General features: G+C 62.1%; 4 protein-coding genes and 1 long non-coding RNA gene across 5 annotated transcripts; 2 read left to right on the top strand and 3 right to left on the bottom strand.

Moving 5' to 3' along the window:
* Nucleotides 1–407: 407 nt before the first annotated feature.
* LOC127018895 (flavin-containing monooxygenase 5-like) lies at nt 408–4,877 on the bottom strand. The gene is made up of 8 exons (XM_050900690.1): nt 4,743–4,877; nt 3,387–3,575; nt 3,142–3,304; nt 2,240–2,382; nt 1,787–1,986; nt 1,335–1,684; nt 879–934; nt 408–792 (listed from the first exon to the last, which is right to left on the bottom strand). Exons 1-8 carry the CDS (start codon nt 4,875–4,877, stop codon nt 421–423), a joined length of 1,608 nt encoding a protein of 535 aa, XP_050756647.1. The 3' UTR covers nt 408–420.
* Nucleotides 4,878–5,641: 764 nt separating this feature from the next.
* LOC127018894 (flavin-containing monooxygenase 5-like) lies at nt 5,642–10,071 on the bottom strand. Its single transcript, XM_050900689.1, has 9 exons — nt 10,041–10,071; nt 9,438–9,595; nt 9,038–9,226; nt 8,794–8,956; nt 8,408–8,550; nt 7,788–7,987; nt 7,068–7,417; nt 6,629–6,701; nt 5,642–6,384 (listed from the first exon to the last, which is right to left on the bottom strand). The coding sequence occupies exons 2-9, from the start codon at nt 9,567–9,569 to the stop codon at nt 6,039–6,041; spliced, it is 1,596 nt and encodes a 531-aa protein (XP_050756646.1). The 5' UTR covers nt 9,570–9,595; nt 10,041–10,071; the 3' UTR covers nt 5,642–6,038.
* A 3,101-nt stretch (nt 10,072–13,172) lies between these two features.
* On the top strand, nt 13,173–16,691 carry LOC127019347 (uncharacterized). Its single transcript, XR_007766897.1, has 3 exons — nt 13,173–13,330; nt 14,249–14,649; nt 16,173–16,691. It is a non-coding gene; the product is annotated as an uncharacterized LOC127019347 (long non-coding RNA).
* Nucleotides 13,742–17,019, bottom strand: PLPP6 (phospholipid phosphatase 6). The gene is made up of 2 exons (XM_050901346.1): nt 16,617–17,019; nt 13,742–14,633 (listed from the first exon to the last, which is right to left on the bottom strand). Exons 1-2 carry the CDS (start codon nt 17,017–17,019, stop codon nt 14,263–14,265), a joined length of 774 nt encoding a protein of 257 aa, XP_050757303.1. The 3' UTR covers nt 13,742–14,262.
* A 726-nt stretch (nt 17,020–17,745) lies between these two features.
* FAM78B (family with sequence similarity 78 member B) lies at nt 17,746–20,108 on the top strand. Its single transcript, XM_050901345.1, has 2 exons — nt 17,746–18,008; nt 19,586–20,108. Exons 1-2 carry the CDS (start codon nt 17,746–17,748, stop codon nt 20,106–20,108), a joined length of 786 nt encoding a protein of 261 aa, XP_050757302.1.
* The last annotated feature ends 22 nt before the right edge of the window (nt 20,109–20,130 follow it).

Raw genomic sequence — 20,130 nt, 5'->3', positions numbered from 1 at the left:
GCAGGACAGATGCCTCAGGACAGACACTGGAGACTGAGACAGCCCACGCAGCGTGGTCTCTGGTCCCCTCAGCACGGGGACAAGCTTTATTGCCTTTTTCCCGAGGCGCCCTGGCCGGGCAAGTTCCCAGTTTCCCCACTGTTTCTGTGCCAACCTAATTCACAGGTAGAGCTTGCGGAGCTGCCGGGCCAGGATTTAGGGACGGGGAGCGATCCCTGTCCTCAGAGCAGCCCCCGACAAGACCTGGTGTGGCCCTGGCACAACAGGAAGGCGAGACAGACCAGGCTGCGTCTTCAAGGAACCGACTCCCTCTGTGTGTCCTGATGTGGCGGCAGACCTAGCAAGAGGCTACAGAGACAACCAAGACCAAAGGAAAGGAAGAAGATTGCCAGGAGGACCCGCTGTCTCCTTCATTTTAGGTTAAGGAGAGAGCGAGACATAGACAAGGGTGGCCACAATCAAACCGATACTGAAGAAGACCTTGAAGATGTGGGGCACGGTGCTGGAGCGGACAGGGTGGTCCCTGGCTCTGGTTTGCAGGGGCCGGACCACACGCTGCCACTGGGTGAGGATGGCCTCCCTGGCGCCTGCCCACGCGCCCGGGCCCCGCAGCCGGTACTGGTACGGCGTGCAGGGCCCGAAGGCCACCTCCAGCGCCAGCTTGGGGTCGGTGAGGAAGAGGGCGAGCAGGTTGGGCTTGACTCCCACCTGGCAGGCGAGCTCGTCCATGTAGGGGATGTAATCCACCTGGATGGTGTGCCGCCGGCTCTTCACGTACCTGCGGGCAGGGAGGGCAGGCGGGTTTGGCACGTGGGCAGGGGGGTAACGGTGGCAGGGGCGATGCCTGCACAGGGTCCTTACCGCTCGGCCATTTTCTCCTGGGTTTGTGCAATGTCGGCCAGCATGTCAGCGGATGGCGGCAGGTCCTGCAGCCCTGGGGAAGGGTGGAGGGAGGGCTGTGCTCCTGCCACGGTCTGGCTGGCTCTGCAGCCCAGCCTGGCCTCTGCTTGCACATGGAAGCCTTTGGGGCTTCGGGGACGTGCCACCACGTCAGGAGCAAAGTGGGAGGCATGGGTGAAGAAAGTAACGACAGGAAAGGAAAGGGAGAAGGTGGTTTGCAGGCAACAGGACCTGTTAGTGGCCCCTGCAAAAGAAGATGAGTGTGAGGCTCGTTGCAAAATGCAACGCTGGTTTTTGTCCCCATGAAGAAGCAAAAGGAGGATAAAAAGGTGAGTGGAGGGAGGCAGCGTGCGAGGGTGTGCCACCAGCTGAACAACTTGGACTTGCCCTGGCCAGGGGAGCCCAGCTGTGTCCCCCCAAGCTGCCTCGCTTACCCTTGAAGACACGGGTGGCCCAGCGACACTGGAGCTCGGAGATGGGCATGATGGCACCCAGAGGCTGGACGAGGCCAATGAAAGCCAGTGTTGGCTTCTCCAGGTCAGGGGGGAACATGAATTTGTAGAGGGGGATCTGGTTCTCCACCACCTTCACGCAGCCTTCAAGGAAGGGGAAGGAGAAGCTGTATCCTGTGGCGAAGACCACGGCGTCAATGTCTTCCCTGGTGCCGTCCTCAAAGATGGCAGACGTCTCCGTGAACTCCTGGACGTTCGGCTTCACCAGCACCCTGCCCGAAATGATGCGGTTGGGCAGGTCGTCGTTGATGGTCGGGTGCTGGTCAAAGATCCTGGAAGGCACAGACAGACCTCGTGCGGGGCCTGGGCAGTGGGACAGGCAGCGGGATGGGCAGCACCAGGGCAGGTACCTGGGGTGCTGCCGGGGCGCTCACCGGTGCCGGGGCTGCAGGCCGTAGAGCATGTGGTCAAAGCGGGCGTTCAGCTTCCTCTCCAGGAGAAAACTGGTGGTGTTTTTAGGCAGCAAGCTCTGGAGGAGCTGTATGAAGCGGCTGAGGTAGGAGAAGTCAAAGGGGTACCCGCCATCCGCCACCCGGTGCAGCACCCAGGTCCCGCGCTTGGTGCTGAGGAAGACCTGGGAGGAAGGAGAGGAGAGGTGGTGGTGTGGCAGCATCCTCGGGACCAGGCTGGGCCCCTGCCGTGCTCCTGGGACAGGGATGCCAGCGCAGTTGCTGGGACCACAAGAGCCACCCCCATCGAGAGGGGACGGGGTGCTCGTGGCTGGGTGCTGGAGGGAGGGGAGCCCACAGGGGATGGGGGGGGGTTGCTCGGTGCCCTCCGGGGTCCAAATAATAAGCACCCCAGCCCCGGCGGCTCTCCCAGCACACCTGCTTGGCTGCATGGCTCAGCTCCACCGCGATGTCGATGCCTGAATTGCCGGTGCCAACCACAACCACCCGCTTCCCTGAAAAGGACTGTGGGCTCTTGTAGTCCCGGCTGTGCAGGTACCAGCCCTCAAACTTTTCCAGCCCTGGAAGAGAGAGGGAAGCTGTGCTGGGCAGGGACATGGGGCAGAGGGTGGCTGTCCCCCTGCTCAGACTGGCGGTATGTTTTGGGAACAGGCTGGGACCAGCGTGACCAACGGGAGCGATGCAGCCCTGGGATGGTGTCCAGAGAGGCGGTGGCATCTCCAGCCTGCGATATGCTCAGTGTGGTCCTGAGCATCCTGCTCTGCCTTGGGGCAGGGCTTGGACTGGAGACCTCCATGCTCCCATCCCAAAATACTCCTGCAGTTCCTGCCCGGTGCCAGGCATTGGGGGCAGAGGAGCAGCCAGGGTCTGTGCCACCCCACCAGACCCTGGTAACGGTGTGCTCCAGCCTGATCCCCAGCCAAAGAAGGTCTCCACAGCGGAAAGCCCTCCAGGCATTTTTGCCTGGCACCCAGAGGAGAAGGCCACCACCAGCGCCGAGCTCTCGAGCCTTGCTGGGGAGCTGGAGAGCCCAGCGGGTGTGTGGCCAGCAGCTCGGGGAGCCTGTCTCTGGTGGGAGAGGTGAGCTGGCAGCGGTGACACCTGCCAGCAGGGCACTTTGGTCAGGCGCTGACGGCACGGCAAGAGCCACCAAGGACAGACCACCAAGATGGGTGGGATAGCAGCACGGTCATGCAATCCCACCTGGTGTGTTAACCTGGGCATTTTTGGCAGCAGACAGAGTGGGGTGGGGGCTAAGCCGGAGAGGAGGGTGGTCCCAGGGGTGTCAGGGACCAGGCGAGCAGCCCGCGGGGCCGTACCTGGGAAGGTGCTCAGCGGGAGGTATGCCTCGGTGTGGTGCCCGGTGCACACCAGCACGGCGTCGAAGATGGCCACCTCCTGCTTCCCCTCGCTCTCGGTCACCACCTCCCACTGGCCCGTGGCGGCGAAGTCGGGGCGCTTGGACACGCGGCACACGCTGGTCTGGGCGCAGGAGGCAGCGGGCGTCAGGCACCCTGTGCCCCCGGCCCCGCTGCCGCCCCCCCAGTCCCCCCCCGGCTCTCACCCTGAAGCGGACGTGGCGGAGCAGGTCGAAGCGCTGGGCGTACATGCGGAAGTACTCCATGATCTTGGAGTTGTGCATGTAGTTGGGGAAGTCCTCGGGGATGGGGAAGTCGCTGAAGCACATCATCTCCTTGGAGGTGTTGATGATGACGGAGCGGTAGATGCTGGCGCGGCCCTCCTCGGGGCACTCCTGCGGGAGCGGGGCACGGCTCGGCGCTGGCCAGGGACCCCAGGGCTGCCTGCCTGCCCTGCCTGGCGCCTTGCCATGCCTGTGGTTGTAGGATTAAGCCACAGGTAGTCATAGCACCCATCCCTGCGCCCAGCACCCTCCTGCAGGTGCGACCACCCACCCCACAAAACAGGGAAGATGAAGCTCTGGGTTGGTGGAGGCCATGCAGCGGTGACAGTGGGCAGTGGGGTCTTGTGCCTCAGTTTCCCTGCTCCCACCCCTGGCCCCAATGAAGTGGCACGGTCCCAAAGCTGCCCGTCGTTCCATTGCCCTGGTTGCCACATTGCATCTCGCCGGTTGCTGAGCTAGCTCCGGTGCTTCCAGCTGAGTGACTGCTCCTGCTCGCTGGGTCTCTGCCCTGGCAGCCGGGCGCTGCTGCCCTGGCTCTGCTCCACCAGCCCCATTTCTGACCCACCATGGGCAGAACCAGCAGACTGTAACCAAGTCACCCCAAACCCCGCGCTGGCGTGGTGCGGCGTGTCCCCCCCACGGTCCCACCCACGTATCAGGGCATGGTGGGAAGGCTTGTCTTCTTGTCCGTGGGTCCCCGGGGGAAAGGTCAGCAGCCTCATTCGGTGGGGGCAGAAACGAGCTCTGGGGCTTCCCCCAAGGCAGGGAGAGCCAAGGCGCAGAGGAGGCAGCGCTGGGTGCCTCTGTGTGGGCGAGCGGCACAGAAGCAGGGAGCGGAGCAACCGAGACTTCCAGGGAAGGGCTAGGCAGGACAGGGACTGGGACAGCCGGTGGGGTCAGATGGGACCAGGATGGGTAGGAAAGGGCTGGAGGGGACCAAGAGCAAAACAGCAGGGGAAGGGATAGATGAGACTGGGAGGAGAGGGATGGGAAGGGGGAAGACTGAGCTGGGGGAGCGAGCCCTGGGGTAAGGTCCTTGGGGAGGGCCTGTCCTGCTGCTGGTGGGAAGGAGATGGGTCCCATGTGGCCGGCACACCGGCTGGCACCACGGGGACCTCCAGCTGCTGCAGCAGTTTTTCTTTCCTGTGGTTTTCCTTGGAAACCCGCCTGCTGCATGCATGCAAAGCAGGGGAGCGGTGCTTCGTTCGCTGCCAACGACCGATCCGAATCCCATCTGTGCTGCCGCCATGGGGCAGGCTGGCACGCCACGGGGCTTACCTCGAAGCGCCAGAGCCCCCCGATGTCCCCGCTCCTCTCGAAGCAGGTGGGTACCAGCCCCTCATCCAGGCAGCATTTCAGGGCGCACAGGCCAGAGGCACCGGCACCGATGAGGGCTACTCTCTGGGCAGCCATGTCCCGCGGTGCGGTGGTGGTAGGGATGCTGGGGAAGCCTCAGCCAGGGGCAAAAGACGCTCAGGGAGGTGTGGAGCCTGGCGGGTCACACCGGGGGGATGCACCGTGCTGCTCGCTTGGGGATGGCTGTCCCTGTGCTTCCCGTGGGTGATCGACGTCAGCTGGCATGTCGCAAGGTGTGTTTCTTCCAGACATGATCTACAGGTTCCCCCTGCTGCCATGCCACACCTCCTGCCTGCGCCCGCCCTCCCCAAGGGGCTCATTAGGTTCTGTAAGCACTTAACGATGCTGACGCTGCCCCAGGACTTCCTGGGCGCAGGGTATGAGATGTTGCTGTGTTCCAGATTTCAGCAGGTCATGGCATGGAAAACAAAACCGGGGGGATGCTTGGGGCACTGGTGGCCAGCAGCCGTGCTGGCCTGGGTATGTGATGGCCTGGACCCCCTGTCACTGCTCCGGGTCCCCAACCCACCCAGCCGTCCTCTGGAGGGGCTGTGTGCAGGTGACAAGGGTGGCACTGAGCCGTGCCGCTGTCACCTCCGGTGGCACATGCCCAGGGTGAGGCTATTTTGCTGTGGATACACAGATGTGCATGCATGTGCGTGCATGCGTGTGCATGCAGCCTGTGCTGCCACAGAGCTGGAGCTGCGCTGCCGGCACGAAGCCGACTTCAAACGTGTGCGCATTGCCCCGGCACACAGGGGGACATGGTGGTGTCAGTGATGGGACGGACACCTGGCTCTGTTTAACATGCTTTTATCCAGTTAGGAAGTCTGCTGTGCCTTTGCTACTTAGCTCTCATGTGAGTGTGCCAGTGGTGGCTCAGTCGGGTTATAGGCGACAGGAAAGCTGGTACGTCCCCGCTGGGTCAAAAGCGCTGCCTGAGGGGGACTGGATTTTATCCTGTGTGTGAGCAGGTTTCCTTGTCCGTCCCTGGTGGCAGCTCCCCAGAAGGAGGTGCAGACCAGGCATGGAGGCATTATTTCAGCAGCCAGCGAGGCTCCGTGCACGCTAAGCTTGCAGTGTGGCCGCAGCGGGGCTGTGCCAGGCAGGAGGAGGGCTCCTGCCAGCACTGGGGTGCACAGGCTGCTGCAGGGCAGGGGGTGGCCGGTCAGCCCCCCAGCACATCAGAAAGCCTCCCTCCCCGCACTTGTAGGGCACCTACAAGTAAGCAAAAATGATGGCGAGGACGGCCACGGCCCCGACCAGCTTGAAGAAGAGGGGCACAGCAGGGGCCGATGCTTCCTCCTCCAAGTGCCGTGTCTGCAGGGGCTTGATGATGCGCTGCCACTGGGTGAGGATGGCCTCCCTGGCGCTCGCCCACGCGCCCGGGCCCTGCAGCCGGTACTGGTACGGCGTGCAGGGCCCGAAGGCCACCTCCAGTGCCAGCTTGGGGTCGGTGAGGAAGAGGGAGAACAGGTTGGGCTTGACTCCCACTTGGCAGGCAAGCTCGTCCATGTAGGGGATGTAATCCACCTGGACGGTGTGCCGCCGGCTCTTCACGTACCTGTGGGCAGGGAGGGCAGGCGGGTGCTGACGGCAGAGCCGGCAGATGCCCCACGCGCCGGCAAGGCGGTATTGGACGGACCGCCATTGGGAAGGATCAGTGGGGTGGGGGTAGTGCGGCCGAGCGCATCCCTGCCGTCTGTTGGCGCTGCCAAATGTGCCAGGATGCAGGCACAGGACAGAACGGGTGCCCACGAGCAGCCATGCCCAAACCGGCCCCCTCCCTGTTCCCAAGGGGGTCTTACCGCTTTGCCATTGCTTCTCTCTTCTGCTTGATGTCAGCCTCCATGTCGTGCCGTGGGGGCAGCTTGTTCAGCCCTAGGGAGGATGAGCCACAGCATGGAGGTGCTGCACCCCGCCGGCAACAGTGCCCACTGTGGTGCTGCCGTTGCCTGGGTGCTGTGCCCCTGCCGGCACCACCGTGGCAGGCGGTCTGGCACCCAAGGCATGTCCAAGCTCCTCGGGATGAGAAGGAGCAGCCCATGGGGCTCAGGGTCCGGATGTGCCTGTGCCGCTCAGGCAAAAGCCCAGCTCACCATGACAGCTGCAAGGCGGCCATGCCATCGCCTGCAGCCAGGATGGCACAGCCGGCTGCTGCCTCCCAAACATGGCTGGGCACCATTTGCCCTGGCTCCAGGGGTGCAGGCTCGGGCTGCAGCCACAGGGGAGGTTTGCCTCGCTTACCCTTGAAGACACGGGTGGCCCAGCGACACTGGAGCTCGGAGATGGGCATGATGGCACCCAGAGGCTGGACGAGGCCGATGAAAGCCAGCGTCGGCTTCTCCAGGTCAGGGGGGAACATGAATTTGTAGAGGGGGATCTGGTTCTCCACCACCTTCACGCAGCCTTCAAGGAAGGGGAAGGAGAAGCTGTATCCCGTGGCGAAGACCACGGCGTCAATGTCTTCCCTGGTGCCGTCCTCAAAGATGGCAGACGTCTCTGTGAACTCCTGGACGTTCGGCTTCACCAGCACCCTGCCCGAAATGATGCGGTTGGGCAGGTCGTCATTGACGGTGGGGTGCTGGTCAAAGATCCTGGAAGGTACAAAGAGCCATCAGGGTGCTGGGGTGGGCTCTGCTCCGTGTCCTGCTCCAGCCACTGCTCCCTGCTCTGGGGATGCTCATCCCCAGGGATGCTCAGGCCCAGGGATGCTCATCGCCAGTGGGGCTGGTCCCCCAGGGATGCTCGGCAGCTGCCACTGCACTGGTGCCACCAAGGGTCCCTGGAAGGGGCAGTGGTGGCTCCCTGGAGCGTTTCCTGGGCACAACACAGCCATTAACTGGGTTTCCAGGGCTGGTGCCTTGGCCCCGGCCTGGGCACAGGGAGCATGGAAATGGCTGAGCAGGGCTGGACACGGAGGGAGGCGGAGGGTCCTTCCTGGGCAGGGGGAGCATTTGCTGGCACCTGTGCTTTGGCTTCAGGCCGTAGTGTGAGTGGTCGAACCTGGCGTTCAGCTGCTTCTCCATGAAGTCATTCACCATTGAGAGGCTCAGCAGCTTCTTCAGGTACGTCTTCATGCGGGTGGTGAAGACAATGTCGATGGGGTAGCCCTGATCTCCAACACGGTTGAGGATCCATGCACCCCGGCGGGTGCTGAGGAAGACCTGGGCAAGGAAGTAAGCATTACCTCCTGAAGGCTGTGAAGGTCCTGGGGGTCTGCCCTGAGGGGGGACACGTCCTTGCCCCAGGATCGCTCCTCTTCATGCTGCCCAAGCGCTGGGCGAAGACCCAGAGGGCAGAGAGAGCTGGCGGTCGGTGCCTAGCAGGGAGAGGTAGGGAAGAGCTGCAGGGGCAGCCCCAGCCCGGGGCTCGGGGATGGAAATTGGGGTATCAGTACGGGATCGAGTCTCGACTGCCACCACTGCCTGGCAGCTGGGATTGGCGGGTGCCGGCACTGCCAAACACAACAAGTGCTGGGACGGAGCAGCAGCTGTGCCAGCGCCTTGGTCCTGGTGTCCTCGTGGAGCCGGCAGTGTCCCACGGGGGGCTGCCCTGCCCACCAAGACCCCACACCTGCTGCTCACCTGCGTGGCCGTTTGACTGATCTCCACGGCCAAGTCTGACCCCGAATTCCCGATCCCGATGACAATGACCCTCTTGTCCGTGAAATCCCGAGCGTCCTTGTATTCTCGGCTGTGGAGGTAGCGGCCCTTGAACTTCTCGATTCCTGTGGGCAGGGAGGAGGGATGCTTGGCTTCCTGGTGCTGGGCTGGAGGGTCACCTCCCCAAAAACTGAAGTGGGGATGCTCCCTGGCCCCACCAGACCCCTCCTGGGGAGTGTGGGAGCGCTCCTGGAGCCGAAGCAAGGCAGGGAAATGCTGGGGCGGGGAGGAAAAGCAGCAGGGAGAATAGGGACTGCCGTGGCTGAGCTTTCTGGGGTCTCTCCTTGTGCTGGGGTGTGGGGCGGTACCTGGGAAGGTGCTCAGCGGGAGGTATGCCTCGGTGTGGTGCCCAGTGCACACCAGCACGGCGTCAAAGCTGGCCGCCTCCTGCTTCCCCTCGCTCTCGGTCACCACCTCCCACTGGCCCGTGGTGGCGAAGTCGGGGCGCTTGGACACGCGGCACACGCTGGTCTGGGCGCAGGAGGCAGCGGGCATCAGGCACCCTGTGCCCCCGGCCCCGCTGCCGCCCCCCCAGTCCCCCCCGGCTCTCACCCTGAAGCGGACGTGGCGGAGCAGGTCGAAGTGCTGGGCGTACATGCGGAAGTACTCCATGATCTTGGAGTTGTGCATGTAGTTGGGGAAGTCCTCGGGGATGGGGAAGTCACTGAAGCACATCATCTCCTTGGAGGTGTTGATGATGACGGAGCGGTAGATGCTGGCGCGGCCCTCCTCGGGGCGCTCCTGGGGGAGCGGGGCACGGCTTGGTGCTGGCCGGAGGCAGCGATGGGGAGGGATGGCCGGGGCTGATGTGGCCCTTTGTGTGGAGCCCCTGCCCTCAGCCTCGCCCCCAGGACCCTGCCGTGGCTGGCTATGTGCCACCCCACCAGCCGCCCCTGATCCCTGGCTGCCACAGTGCTGACCCCCAGCAGGACATGTGGCCCGCAGGATTTACCTCAAACCTCCAGAGCCCTCCAATGTCCCCAGTCCTCTCGAAGCAGATGGGCTCCAGCCCCTCTTGCAGGCAGGCTTTGATGGCGCACAGCCCACTGCTGCCCCCTCCGATGATGGCCACCCTCTTCGCCATGTTGCCCTCCACCACCGGGTCTCTGCCTGGGGACAGTGCCAGAGAGCAGGGCTGAGGGGCGAGCAGGGTGCAGCTGTGCAAAATTTTGGCCCTGTGCACCAAAGAGGTCTCAAGCTGAGAGGCAGCCCCCTAAAAGTTTGTCTGGGGCTGCAAGGCAACTGCTATCCCCACATCCAGCAGGGACCTGGCCAGTGCTGGGGTTTTGTACCGTCGCGGTGTTGCCTCTGGACACCACGGGGAGAAATGCTACTGAGTGCCAGGGAGCCTTGAAATCTCCCTGCCCACGCCAAGTCCCAGCAATGGAGGCACACCGGAGTGCCGTGCCTTGCCGCGGGGACCGATGGCTCCCTCCCAGGTGGGCGACAGCCCCTCTGCCTGCCCTTTGCCCTCTCCCTTCCCCAGGGAGATGCCTGTCGTGCCGCCCCGGCGCCTGCTGCGTGCCGGCAGCCCGCAGGGACGCCCTCAACCGACCTGTGGCCGTGGGAGCGGCAGCCCAGGGAAGGCCGGCGGCAGGCGGGGAGCTGCACAAGGGTCTCTGCCGGGTTGCCCAAACTTATGATGTCGGATAGCAGCCTGGCTTTGTGGTGCGCAGCAGCAGTGAGCAGGGCTTCCCCTTCCGTCACTCCTCCCACACAGCTCGGGAGAGGAAGCCAGCACCCAGCTGGCTCCGGGCTGCCTGCTTGGCTTTTCTGGCAGCAGCTCTCACCACAGCCTCGGACAGTGGGGTGAGGAGCCGTCCCAGGCACCTTGCCACGAACCCTTTTGTGGGGACGCTGTAGGGACACGGGGCTGCAGGAGAGGCAGAGACGCAGCCAGTCCCCGTGGCGTGCACGCTGTGTAAACAAATGCTGCCCTGAACTTTTACCTGTGGGATTATCAGGATCAGCCCAGTCCTGTTGATGCTGGTACCCGGGGCCACATGTGGCTCTGGCTGCTCCGGTGGCACCCGGCACTGCATCGCCCTCGTCCCCCATGCCCAGGGCTGGGCATGTCGGCACAGTGTACCCATAGCCGCAGCTCGCTCCTGGGCTGTCTGAGTTCTGGGGCCAGCGGGACCCTGGTGTGAGGAGCACCGTGCTGCCAGGGTGTTGCTGGTGCCAGGGTGGTGGGACCGGTTAGGAAAAGGCTCTCGCTGGCAGCAGGAGACACAGACCAGGTGGCTTGGGAGCACACCGCTGGCTCCCAGCACACTCGCAGCCGGACAGCCCCTGGGGGCTGCAGGGGAAATTTGCTCCTCTGTGTCCGGGGAGCTTTGTCCCAGAGCTGAGCAAGGCACACGGCTGTGGAGGGGCCAAGCTCTGCAGCTGAAATGGTTTTAACCTTCTAAAACTCATAGTATGTTTGCAGTAAGTGTAATAATAAAGCTCTTTCTCTCCCTCGCTGTTGGCAAGGGCTGATCTCTGCCCGGGGCAGAGCCGCCGAGCTGCCAACCCACACTCCATGCCTGCCTGTCAAAAAGCATTGAAATCATCTCTTACCAGACGGGGGGATCGGCACGGGGACAGCGAGGAGGCAGCACTGGCAGTGCTACCCTCCCTGCTCCGCTCTCAGCTGGCTTCTGGCTCTTTTGCAAGCTCTGCGTGGACTGCCCAAGGGTGACAGGTACAGGGGACTTCTCCCAGCTCTCAACCCCGCCGCGGTGCTATGAAACCTCTGTGCAGGTTGCCTTCGAATTTGCCCTTCTCCCGGGGCAGCTACAAGAGGCTGCACAGCCCTGGACTTTGTCTCCACTGTGCTTGGGCTCATGGCCCAGCGCCATCAGGCACAGGGGACCGTGGAAGTGCACCAGGGTCAAGCCATGGCATTTCGGTCATGACCGGCTTGTTGATGTCCGCGGGAAAGCCATGGTCCCCCATGCCTGGCAAGCACCCAGGATGTACCGTGTGGTGGGCAGTGCATGCAGACATGTCTGCTCAGGGCTTCCGCAGCGGGCAGAGGTGCTGTGGGACAAGCCGAGCAGAAAGCACCTGTCTCCTCCTTCCTATCAGCGGGCTGGCACCCGTGCTCGGAGGAGCAGTGACAAGTGACAAGCACAAGAGGAGACCAAAGGTCTTGCAGGCAGAGGTGTGGAGAAGCAGAGCAGAGGTGAGAGAGCGGCAGGGCAGCCCGTGACCCAGCGGGGCTGTGCACTGGCAAAGGCCACCAAGCAGCTCGTGGAGGGTCCTGCAAATGAGTTAGGAGCAACTTTTGGCACGCACATGCATGTGGGAACAAGCCACAGATGCACAGAGTTGCTGCCGTACTCCTCTGTGGCCTGGAGAGGAAGACCCCAACGGCTGTAAGAACTGCTTGGACAGAAAACACCCCGTGTTTGGAAAAAAGTAGAGCTAAGATGTTTTGGCACAGCTCAACAAGCCCTGATCACTCCAAACACTGACCACACTGGAGCGTGCCGCCTGCCCGTGATCCCGCAGCCACCGCAAGAGCTTGTCTGTGCCTTGGGGTGGAAGGGCTGGCCAGGGTGGCTGGGTGCTGCCATGCACATGCCGGACTGGTCCAGCTGGCTGCCAGGCATGCGGTGCAACCCAGGGGATTTTTATTTTGGTCACTGGAGTGCAAACCCACAGCTGGTAGCTTCACCGGCTCACCGTGCCGGTGGGTCAGGGCTCAGCTCTGGGGGAATGTCCTGGTTTCGGCTGGGACAGAGTTAACTCTCTTCTTAGTAGCTGGTACAGTGCTGTGTTTTGGATTTAGTGTGAGAATAATGTTGATAACACACTGATGTTTTAGTTGTTGCTAAGTAGCGCTTATCTTAAGCCAAGGACTTTTCAGTTTCCCATGCTCTGCCAGCAAGCAGGTGCACAAGAAGCTGGGAGGGAGCAGAGCCGGGGCAGCTGACCTGAACTAGCCAAAGGGATATTCCATACCATGGAACATCATGCCCAGTATATAAACAGGGGGGAGTTGGCCGGGAGGGGCGAATCGCTGCTTGGGTGTCGGTCAGCGGGTGGTGAGCAATTGCATTGTGCGTCACTGGTTGTTTTCCCCTTTCTTTTTTCTCCCCCCTCTTCTTGTTTTTGTTATATTCCTTTTCATTACTATTATTATTATTATTATTATTATATTTCATTATTATTATTGTTAGTATTATATTTTACTTTAGTTATTAAACTGTTCTTATCTCAACCCACGAGTTCTACCTTCTTTCCCGATTCTCCTCCCCATCCCACTGGGAGTGGGGCCGGCGGGGGGGAGTGAGGGGGCGGCTGCGTGGTGCTTGGCTGCTGACTGGGGTTAAACCGCAACAGGGAACCTTGTCACGTCAAGCGCTTTCATTTCAGCCCTTGTATAACTGACGGTGGGCGACAGACAGAGATGGAATGCTTGTACCACCGGCCCTCAGGCTGCTCCCATACACTTCACCCAGAGGAACAGCACACTTAAACATTGCCTGGTTTTAATACAACTTAAGCTGTGCTTTCCAGGGCCTGAGTGCACTAATAGACCTTACGGGCCATGAGGAGCCTCACCTGGGCCCAATCACCCCCACCCACATGCCAGGAGCACCATTTAAGCTCAGTCCAGAGCCCTCATTCCCTGCCTGGCTGTGGTCCCTGTTGATGTGGGTTCTCTGCTTTTCTGGCTCAGTCTCAGCCCCAGCCCCGGCTTGTTACAGAGGCTCCTCACGGTCCCCTCCTGCCAAGGACAAGCAGTCCTCTATGAAAAACAGGCTGCCAGGGTAGGAGAGCCAGCCTGCCCGGAGCACGGGGAGCTGTGGCGGTGGTTGGCAGAGCCAGGGCCTCTTGCTGCAGGAGGTGCAGGTAAGGCTCAGCTCCTGTGGCTGCCCAGCAGCCTGGGCGAGGGTGTATTGCTGGCTGCTGGGCTATGGGGAAGGGGCTCACTCTGCAGTACGCTGTCAGCAGCATTGGTAACATGCTGACAAACAGGAATTGCTGTGAATGTGCTGTACCCCGTGGGAGACTGAAAATCCTGTGGAGGGGAAAAGGAGCTGTGAAGCTCTGCACAAGGGCTTCAGGAGCAGGCTGCTGCTGGGAGCTGCCTCCCCCGTTACCCACTGTCTTCAAGATGGCATGGATGGACCAAACCCTCGGCCACACCATCCTTTCCCCATGGCACTGGGAGCCAGGTGCCTGTGTCCTCATTGCTTAAGATCTGGCCTCAGTGCAGTACTTGATTGAGAGCAATAGGGAAGAGACGCATTGCTTAGGAAGGCAGAGCTCTTTATAAAGCTGAGGGCAGACCCCAGTGAGTCCCCTCCAGGCAGACATTATGGAGCAGGCTGTGCAGGGCAGGCTCACAACAGCAATGCGATCAGTGTATTTACAGCATACAGAGACACAGGCGATTGCAGACAAATCTGTAAAGCCGCAGCTACCACATGCACCATGGGCTAATGCAGCAGGTGCCCAGCAAGAGCATGCAGATTCACAGTATCAGCAGTGAGCTGCCAGATGAATGTGCCGAGCCCTCCCCAGGCTCTGCAGGGACTGGTTTTTCACAGGAGAACAGTCAGTGCAGCTGCTTGGCCAGTGCGCACCCTGGCTGACAGCCCATCGGGAGGGCAAGACAGCACCAAACGTCCAAGTGCAGGCCCACGACCCTGCAGCACCGCTAGTGTTGAAGTCTTGGCTGGATAGATGGGGTCTAGGATGAGTTCAAGTCCCAGCATCCCCTCTCTGTGTGCGCTTAGAAAACCAGGTGCACGCCCTCTCCTTTAGGACGGACCCAGCCATCAACGGCTCCAGAGCGCAAAGAGGGCAGGCGCGCTGAGCGGGGACAGCCAGCAGTACTCCACCACGCTGTACAGCGCGTAGCCCAGCAGCAAACCAAAGAGCACGTCCGTCATGTTGTGCCTGCCCAGCATGACCCTTGAAACGCTGACGATGAGAGCCCAGAGCACCACCAGGACCCGCAGCGGGACGGCGAGCACCAAGTGGCGCAGGATGAAGCGGCAGACCAGGGCAGCTCTGGTGGCGTGGCCCGACGGAAAGGAGTACTTGTCCACTGAGATGGTGACGAACATGTCCATCTTGTTGTGGGTGGGCCGTGGCCGCTTGATGAGCCCTTTCACCACTGCCACCAGCACAAGATCCAGCAGCAATGCTAGGAGACAGCAACAGTGAGTAAGCAAGGTTTGGGGTTTGGGTTTTTTTGGGTTTTTGGGGTTTTTTTTTTCCCCTCCATGGAAAACAATGCAAGAATCAAAGCAAAGCCATTAGCTAAGAAGAAAGCACTTGGCTACCAAAACCTGCTAAGAGAAGGCAGTATTTCCCATGGCTACAATACCCAGGTAGGGATTGCATGGCACTCATCCAGCACTTGGCCGTCTCCAGCATGAGCACATCTTCAATCTCTGCTCTTGCTGCACACAGCCCTCGTGCAACGCCAGACGCTCTGCCTGCCACAGCCAACAACAGGGCTCTGCCCGGCTTGCACCCAAGGGCTTTTCTTTCTGTGTAAAATCTGATCTCGCCATGACTCGGGGCTCAAACTGACCCTTAATCTGAAGGCAGCAGAGGGGGTTAATATTCCCTGCAACTCCCTTCCTGACAGCCTGTGCTGACTCAGCATTGCTTTGCCTAACCTCGTGGCTGGGGGTCAAACTGACCCAAGTGAATGATCAACCCACTTCAACCACTCGGCCACAGCTCGGTGTGAGGGGCTCTGAGCCTGTGTGGTGCCAGGGCTCCTGTGGTCTGGCTCCTCCCTGCTGCTGGGGGATTAACGCCAGAAAGTTAACCACGCTCTAGTTTTCAAGACGTGAATAAAAGATGATTTAAATAACGGTGGCTTGCTGCCAGGGAGCCAAAGGCTGTTGCGGTAGAAGTCAGAGGCGAAGCACCTGTGAGAAGTGTTCAGCCAGTATTTGGCAAGAGCAACTTCTCATGTAGGGCAGAGGGTGCTTTCTCCATCCCTGTTGGCTCGGCTGGTGCAGCGTTCGCAGCCAGGGCTACTTCTTCCAAGGAAGTCTTGTGAGAGACAGACTTCTGCTTGTCCTAAGGCTTGTTTCTGGACACCAAATCTTTCGGTCCCTTCAGTTCATTCCCTTTGCTTCATCATTTAAGAACAAATTTTTTTTTCCCCCACACGTAAACAGAGTTCAACTGCCTTTTCTCTTTTTACCTATGGTTTGGGAGATTCAACTTGGACATTAGGGAACGCTCCTTCCCCACGTGGATGCTGCAACCCTGGGACAGGGCCCCAGAGAGGTGGGTGGCTCTGGCCCAGAGCGTTGAGGGCTGGACAAGGCCCTGGTGCTGAGACAGACCTCCTCAGAGCAGAGGTTATGTTGGAGGCCTCCAGGTCCCTTCCCACAGCTCTGCTGTGGGAGTGTAATTTAACCGTGTGCTGCTAGATGAAAAAGATGCACAAACCCATATGTTTCCCACCAAGCAAATTTCAATTCAAATGATAAGTGTGAGATACCAATTATTTGCAACTTGATAAGAGAGTAAGAACTAGGAACCTGAAAAGGTCTGTTGCTCTGGAGCTACTACAGTTTCTAAATGAGCAAAAATGAAGAATCTAAGCATACCTAATAGGACAGGAAGCTGGCGGGGAGGGCATATTACATGACACAAGATTAAAATGCATGCTTTACACTAAGTTTCCTCACTGGCTGATACAGATCAATCCATACAGGTACCGCCTGCAGGGAGCCCAAGGGTGCGGACGTCTGTGTGCCAGAGCAGCTTTTCAGGGAACGGGCTGGTGTCTCAACACTAGGCAGCTGCACCTGGAATGTGCTGTTCTGAGAAGCTGAGGGACTAAAAGAGAGTTCAGCTCCCTGAAAGTTTTGTGCAACTACAGGAGCAGTTTAGCTGTCAGGAGTTTCACAGGGTGTGGTTGGAGCTGTGACAGATGAGCCATACCCACACCACCGTGCCCTGCAGCTGCAGGGTTACTCGCTCTGGTACCAGACACCCCAGATAAGCCTGCACCAGTTACTCAAAATCAGCTGCCTCCCTCGGGGCTGGAGGAGGCTGAGGTTTACTCGGCTCTGCCCCATCCTTCAGGTCCCATCCTCCCCCCTCGGCTCCAGCCAGCCCCTGCCTGCAGAGCCTTTCGGTGAGCCCCCAGCCTCACCAAAGAGCAGGTTGAGCAGCACCTCCCTGGCCGCTGAGCTGTCGCTCTGGCAGAGCCCGTAGAAGGTGCCGAGCACCCAGGGGATGCCGTGCCCCGAAATCTCGATGACCTTCATCAGGGGGCGTGCGCTGCCCCAGGCCGAGCCCTCTCCAGCGCAGACGCCCAGGCGCTTGGAGGCCCAGAGGTCGATGGCGAGCAGGGAGCTGAGGGCGATGCCCAGGAAGGAGGGGTTCAGCTTCATGCAGTCCTCCTCGGGCAGCGGGGCCGCCGCGGAGCTGCCCGACTCCTTGCGGCGTGACGGGCTGTCCGGGGTGCCGGGGCTGCGCTGGCTCACCAGGGACAGGAACTCCAGGCGGCTGCTGCTGCCGGCGCGTCGCTCACGGCTGCTCCGGGGGCTCGGCATGGCGAGGGGAGGTGGCCTGGGAGAGGTGGGGGCCGGTCACCGGCTGCCAGGCCTGCTCTGGCAACGGGACCCGGGCGAGCCGCCCAGGAGCCTGCACGTCACCCCCTGCCCGGGCCTGCTTCTCCCCCCTCCCCGCAACCTGCTACGGGCCCCGCTGCCTGCAAGCCCCGGGCCTGCCCCCGCACCCTGCCCGGCACCCCGGCCTCCCGCTACCGCACCGCCGGGGCCCAGTTCCCCCCTCCCGGTGTGTGCCCGGGACCCCCTCAAGGGCACCCCCGGGTGTTCGGCGCCCGCGCTCCCCCCCGCACCCCGGCTCCCCTGGTACCAGGCGGCCCCGGCGCGGCCCCGCTTCCTCTTCCGCCGCCCCCCCGTGACGCAGCCGGTTGCCGTGGAGCCACGACGCCGCGGGGCGGGGCTGCGGCGCCCCCTGGCGGAGGGGAGGTCCCCCCTCCCACCCTCCCTCCCGCCGCGCCCCGGGGCGGGGATCCGTGGGCGCGCCCCGCCTCCCCCCGCGCACGTGCCCGCCCCGGCCGGCATACGGCAGCCGGCGAGGGCCGCAAGAGGCGCGGCGGCGGCGCCTTCGCCCTGCCGGCGCCGGTGCGGGCGCCGGTGCGCGGGCGGCGATGCGCGGCGGGCGGGCGGCGGCGGCGGCGGCGGCGGGGGGACGGGCCGCCCCCCCGGCCCCGCGGCTCGGCGGCGGCGGGTGACGACGGCTCGGCGGCGGCGATGGGGTGCCTGCAGAGCGTGGCCTGCAAGGCGCGGGTGCGTCGGGAGCAGATCGTGGTGTCGGACGTGTCGGCCACCATCGAGCCGGCGGCCACCGCCATCGAGGAGAGCTCGCCGGTGGTGCTGCGGTACCGCACGCCCTACTTCCGCGCCTCGGCCCGCGTCCTCATGCCGCCCATCGCCCGGCGGCACACCTGGGTGGTGGGCTGGATCCAGGCCTGCAACCACATGGAGTTCTACAACACCTACAGCGACCTCGGCGTGTGAGCACCGGCACCGCCACCGGCACCCCGGCACCTGCGCCGGGGTGTGGCATGGGGGAACGGGACCCGGCACCGGGCACGGCACCCCGGCTGCACTGGGGCGGGGAGCGGGGACGGGGGCGCGGAGGCCCTGCGGTGGGCGCCGGGCTGGGTACGGCACGGGCACCCCGGCACCCAGTGTGGGCGTCCGCCTGGCTCGCCGCCTCCCGGGCGCTGCACCCCCGGGCACCGGGTGTTGCACCCCCCACCCCATGTCTGCACCCACAGGCGTCACCTTCACCCCAGCGCTGGCTCCCGGCACCGTCCCAGCCCCCTTCCGACCTGACCCCGCAGTGCCCCGGCCCGGGCAGCGCCTGCTGCTCTCGTCCTACGGCCGGTTCCCGCACCAGCCGGCTGGCCTGAGGCTCGCTCCTTCGAGGGCTTTGTGGCCACCGTCCCCCGCCGAGTAGCCTTTCTTCTGCGGCCAGGTCATGAGCACGGGTGGTGCTGGGGGGTTTCCCCCTTTTAACACAAGCCGAGGGGGCAGCTTTGCAGTGCTCGGCAGAAATGGCTGCTGGAAGCCAACTTTTCCCAAGGCCGAGTGTGCGGGTGACTCAGGGGGACGCCGAGGGGCAAAGCTGTTGGCTCTGTCGCTGTGTCTTCTGCCGTTTGAAAGGGGTGGTGCAAGAGGGGGCTGGAGATGGCCGGAGGGGTCCGTTCTGCAGCTCGCCAGTGGGCTCCCGCTGCCGGTGCCTGGGGGTGCCGGCAACAGGGCGGCAGGCAGGGCGGTGTGCGCGGGCACCGGGGGAGCAGCGGGTCCTCGTGCTGCCTGCCCGCGTCCTTGCGTCACGGCAGGTTTGTTTGCACGTGGCACTGGAGCGCTTGGGGACGTTGGAGCGAGCGGAGGTCGTCACTTGTCGGGGGGATGGCGGCCCCTGCCCCTCCCAGGCAGCTTCAGAGCCCAGATGCATTTGAAGCCAGAGCTCGGACTCAGCAGGAGGTTTCACCAGAGCTCCCCGCTCGTAATTGCCATGTGGCGATCGTCTCCCTTGCCGTAGCCGTGTGGTGTTGCTAACGTGGTTGGCAGCCAAGATTTGGGCTGGAATTTCCCCCCCAGCCATATTGCAGGGATTTCATCGCACCAGCGGCAGGCATAATTGTGGTATTTAATTATTGTATGTGCCTCTGTGCAGGCGTGTGTATTTAGAGGCATAAAAATCGCAGACTTTTATCGCAGGAGGGGGCTGCTGACAGGCTTGGCCAGTGCCATGGTTGCGGTGCTGCAGCTGGTGGATGGGGAAGGCTGTTTTCCTCCAGCGCAGGAGCTGATTAAGAAGAGAGTGACCCCAGAGAGAGGCAGCAATGAGTTTTGGCCCTATTGGTTTGATTGCGGGTTAATTAAAATAGTGTTGTGCTGGCAAAGCAAAGGCTTCAGCTGGCTGCGAAGGAACTGAAGCCGAATTTGTTCTTGAAGGAGGCCCTTGAGAGCTTGCTGCAGGTGGGGAGGGGGTCCCCATGCTGCTTGCCTCCCCATCCCTCGCTGGGCGCTGTTGCTGCCATTCCCCTGCTAACCTGGCCTTTTTCTTCTCGTTCACTAGGTCAAGCTGGGAGCTGCCCGACCTGCGAGAAGGAAGAGTAAAAGCCATCAGTGATTCGGATGGCGTGAGCTACCCCTGGTACGGAAACACCACAGAAACTGTGACCCTGGTTGGGCCCACTAACAAGATCTCCAGGTTCTCGGTGAGCATGAATGACAATTTCTACCCCAGTGTGACATGGGCTGTCCCGGTGAGCAACAGTAACGTGCCGCTGCTGACCAGGATTAAAAGGGACCAGAGCTTTACCACGTGGCTGGTGGCCATGAACACCACCACCAAGGAAAAGATCATCTTGCAGACTATAAAGTGGAGGATGCGAGTGGACATTGAGGTTGATCCCATGCAGCTGCTGGGGCAGCGGGCACGGCTGGTGGGAAGGACTCAGCAGGAGCAGCCCCGGATCCTCAGCAGGATGGAGCCCATCCCACCAAACGCACTAGTGAAACCCAACGCCAACGATGCCCAAGTCCTCATGTGGAGACCCAAGCGAGGCCAGCCTATAGTCGTGATACCTCCCAAGTAGAGCAGCGCCGGGGCGCGCGCGT

The sequence above is a fragment of the Gymnogyps californianus genome, chromosome 8 (genome assembly GCF_018139145.2).
Source record: "Gymnogyps californianus isolate 813 chromosome 8, ASM1813914v2, whole genome shotgun sequence".
NCBI classification, from domain to species: domain Eukaryota; kingdom Metazoa; phylum Chordata; class Aves; order Accipitriformes; family Cathartidae; genus Gymnogyps; species Gymnogyps californianus.
The sequence above is the reverse complement of the archived record's forward strand: the minus strand, read 5'-3'. Positions and strand labels throughout refer to the sequence as shown.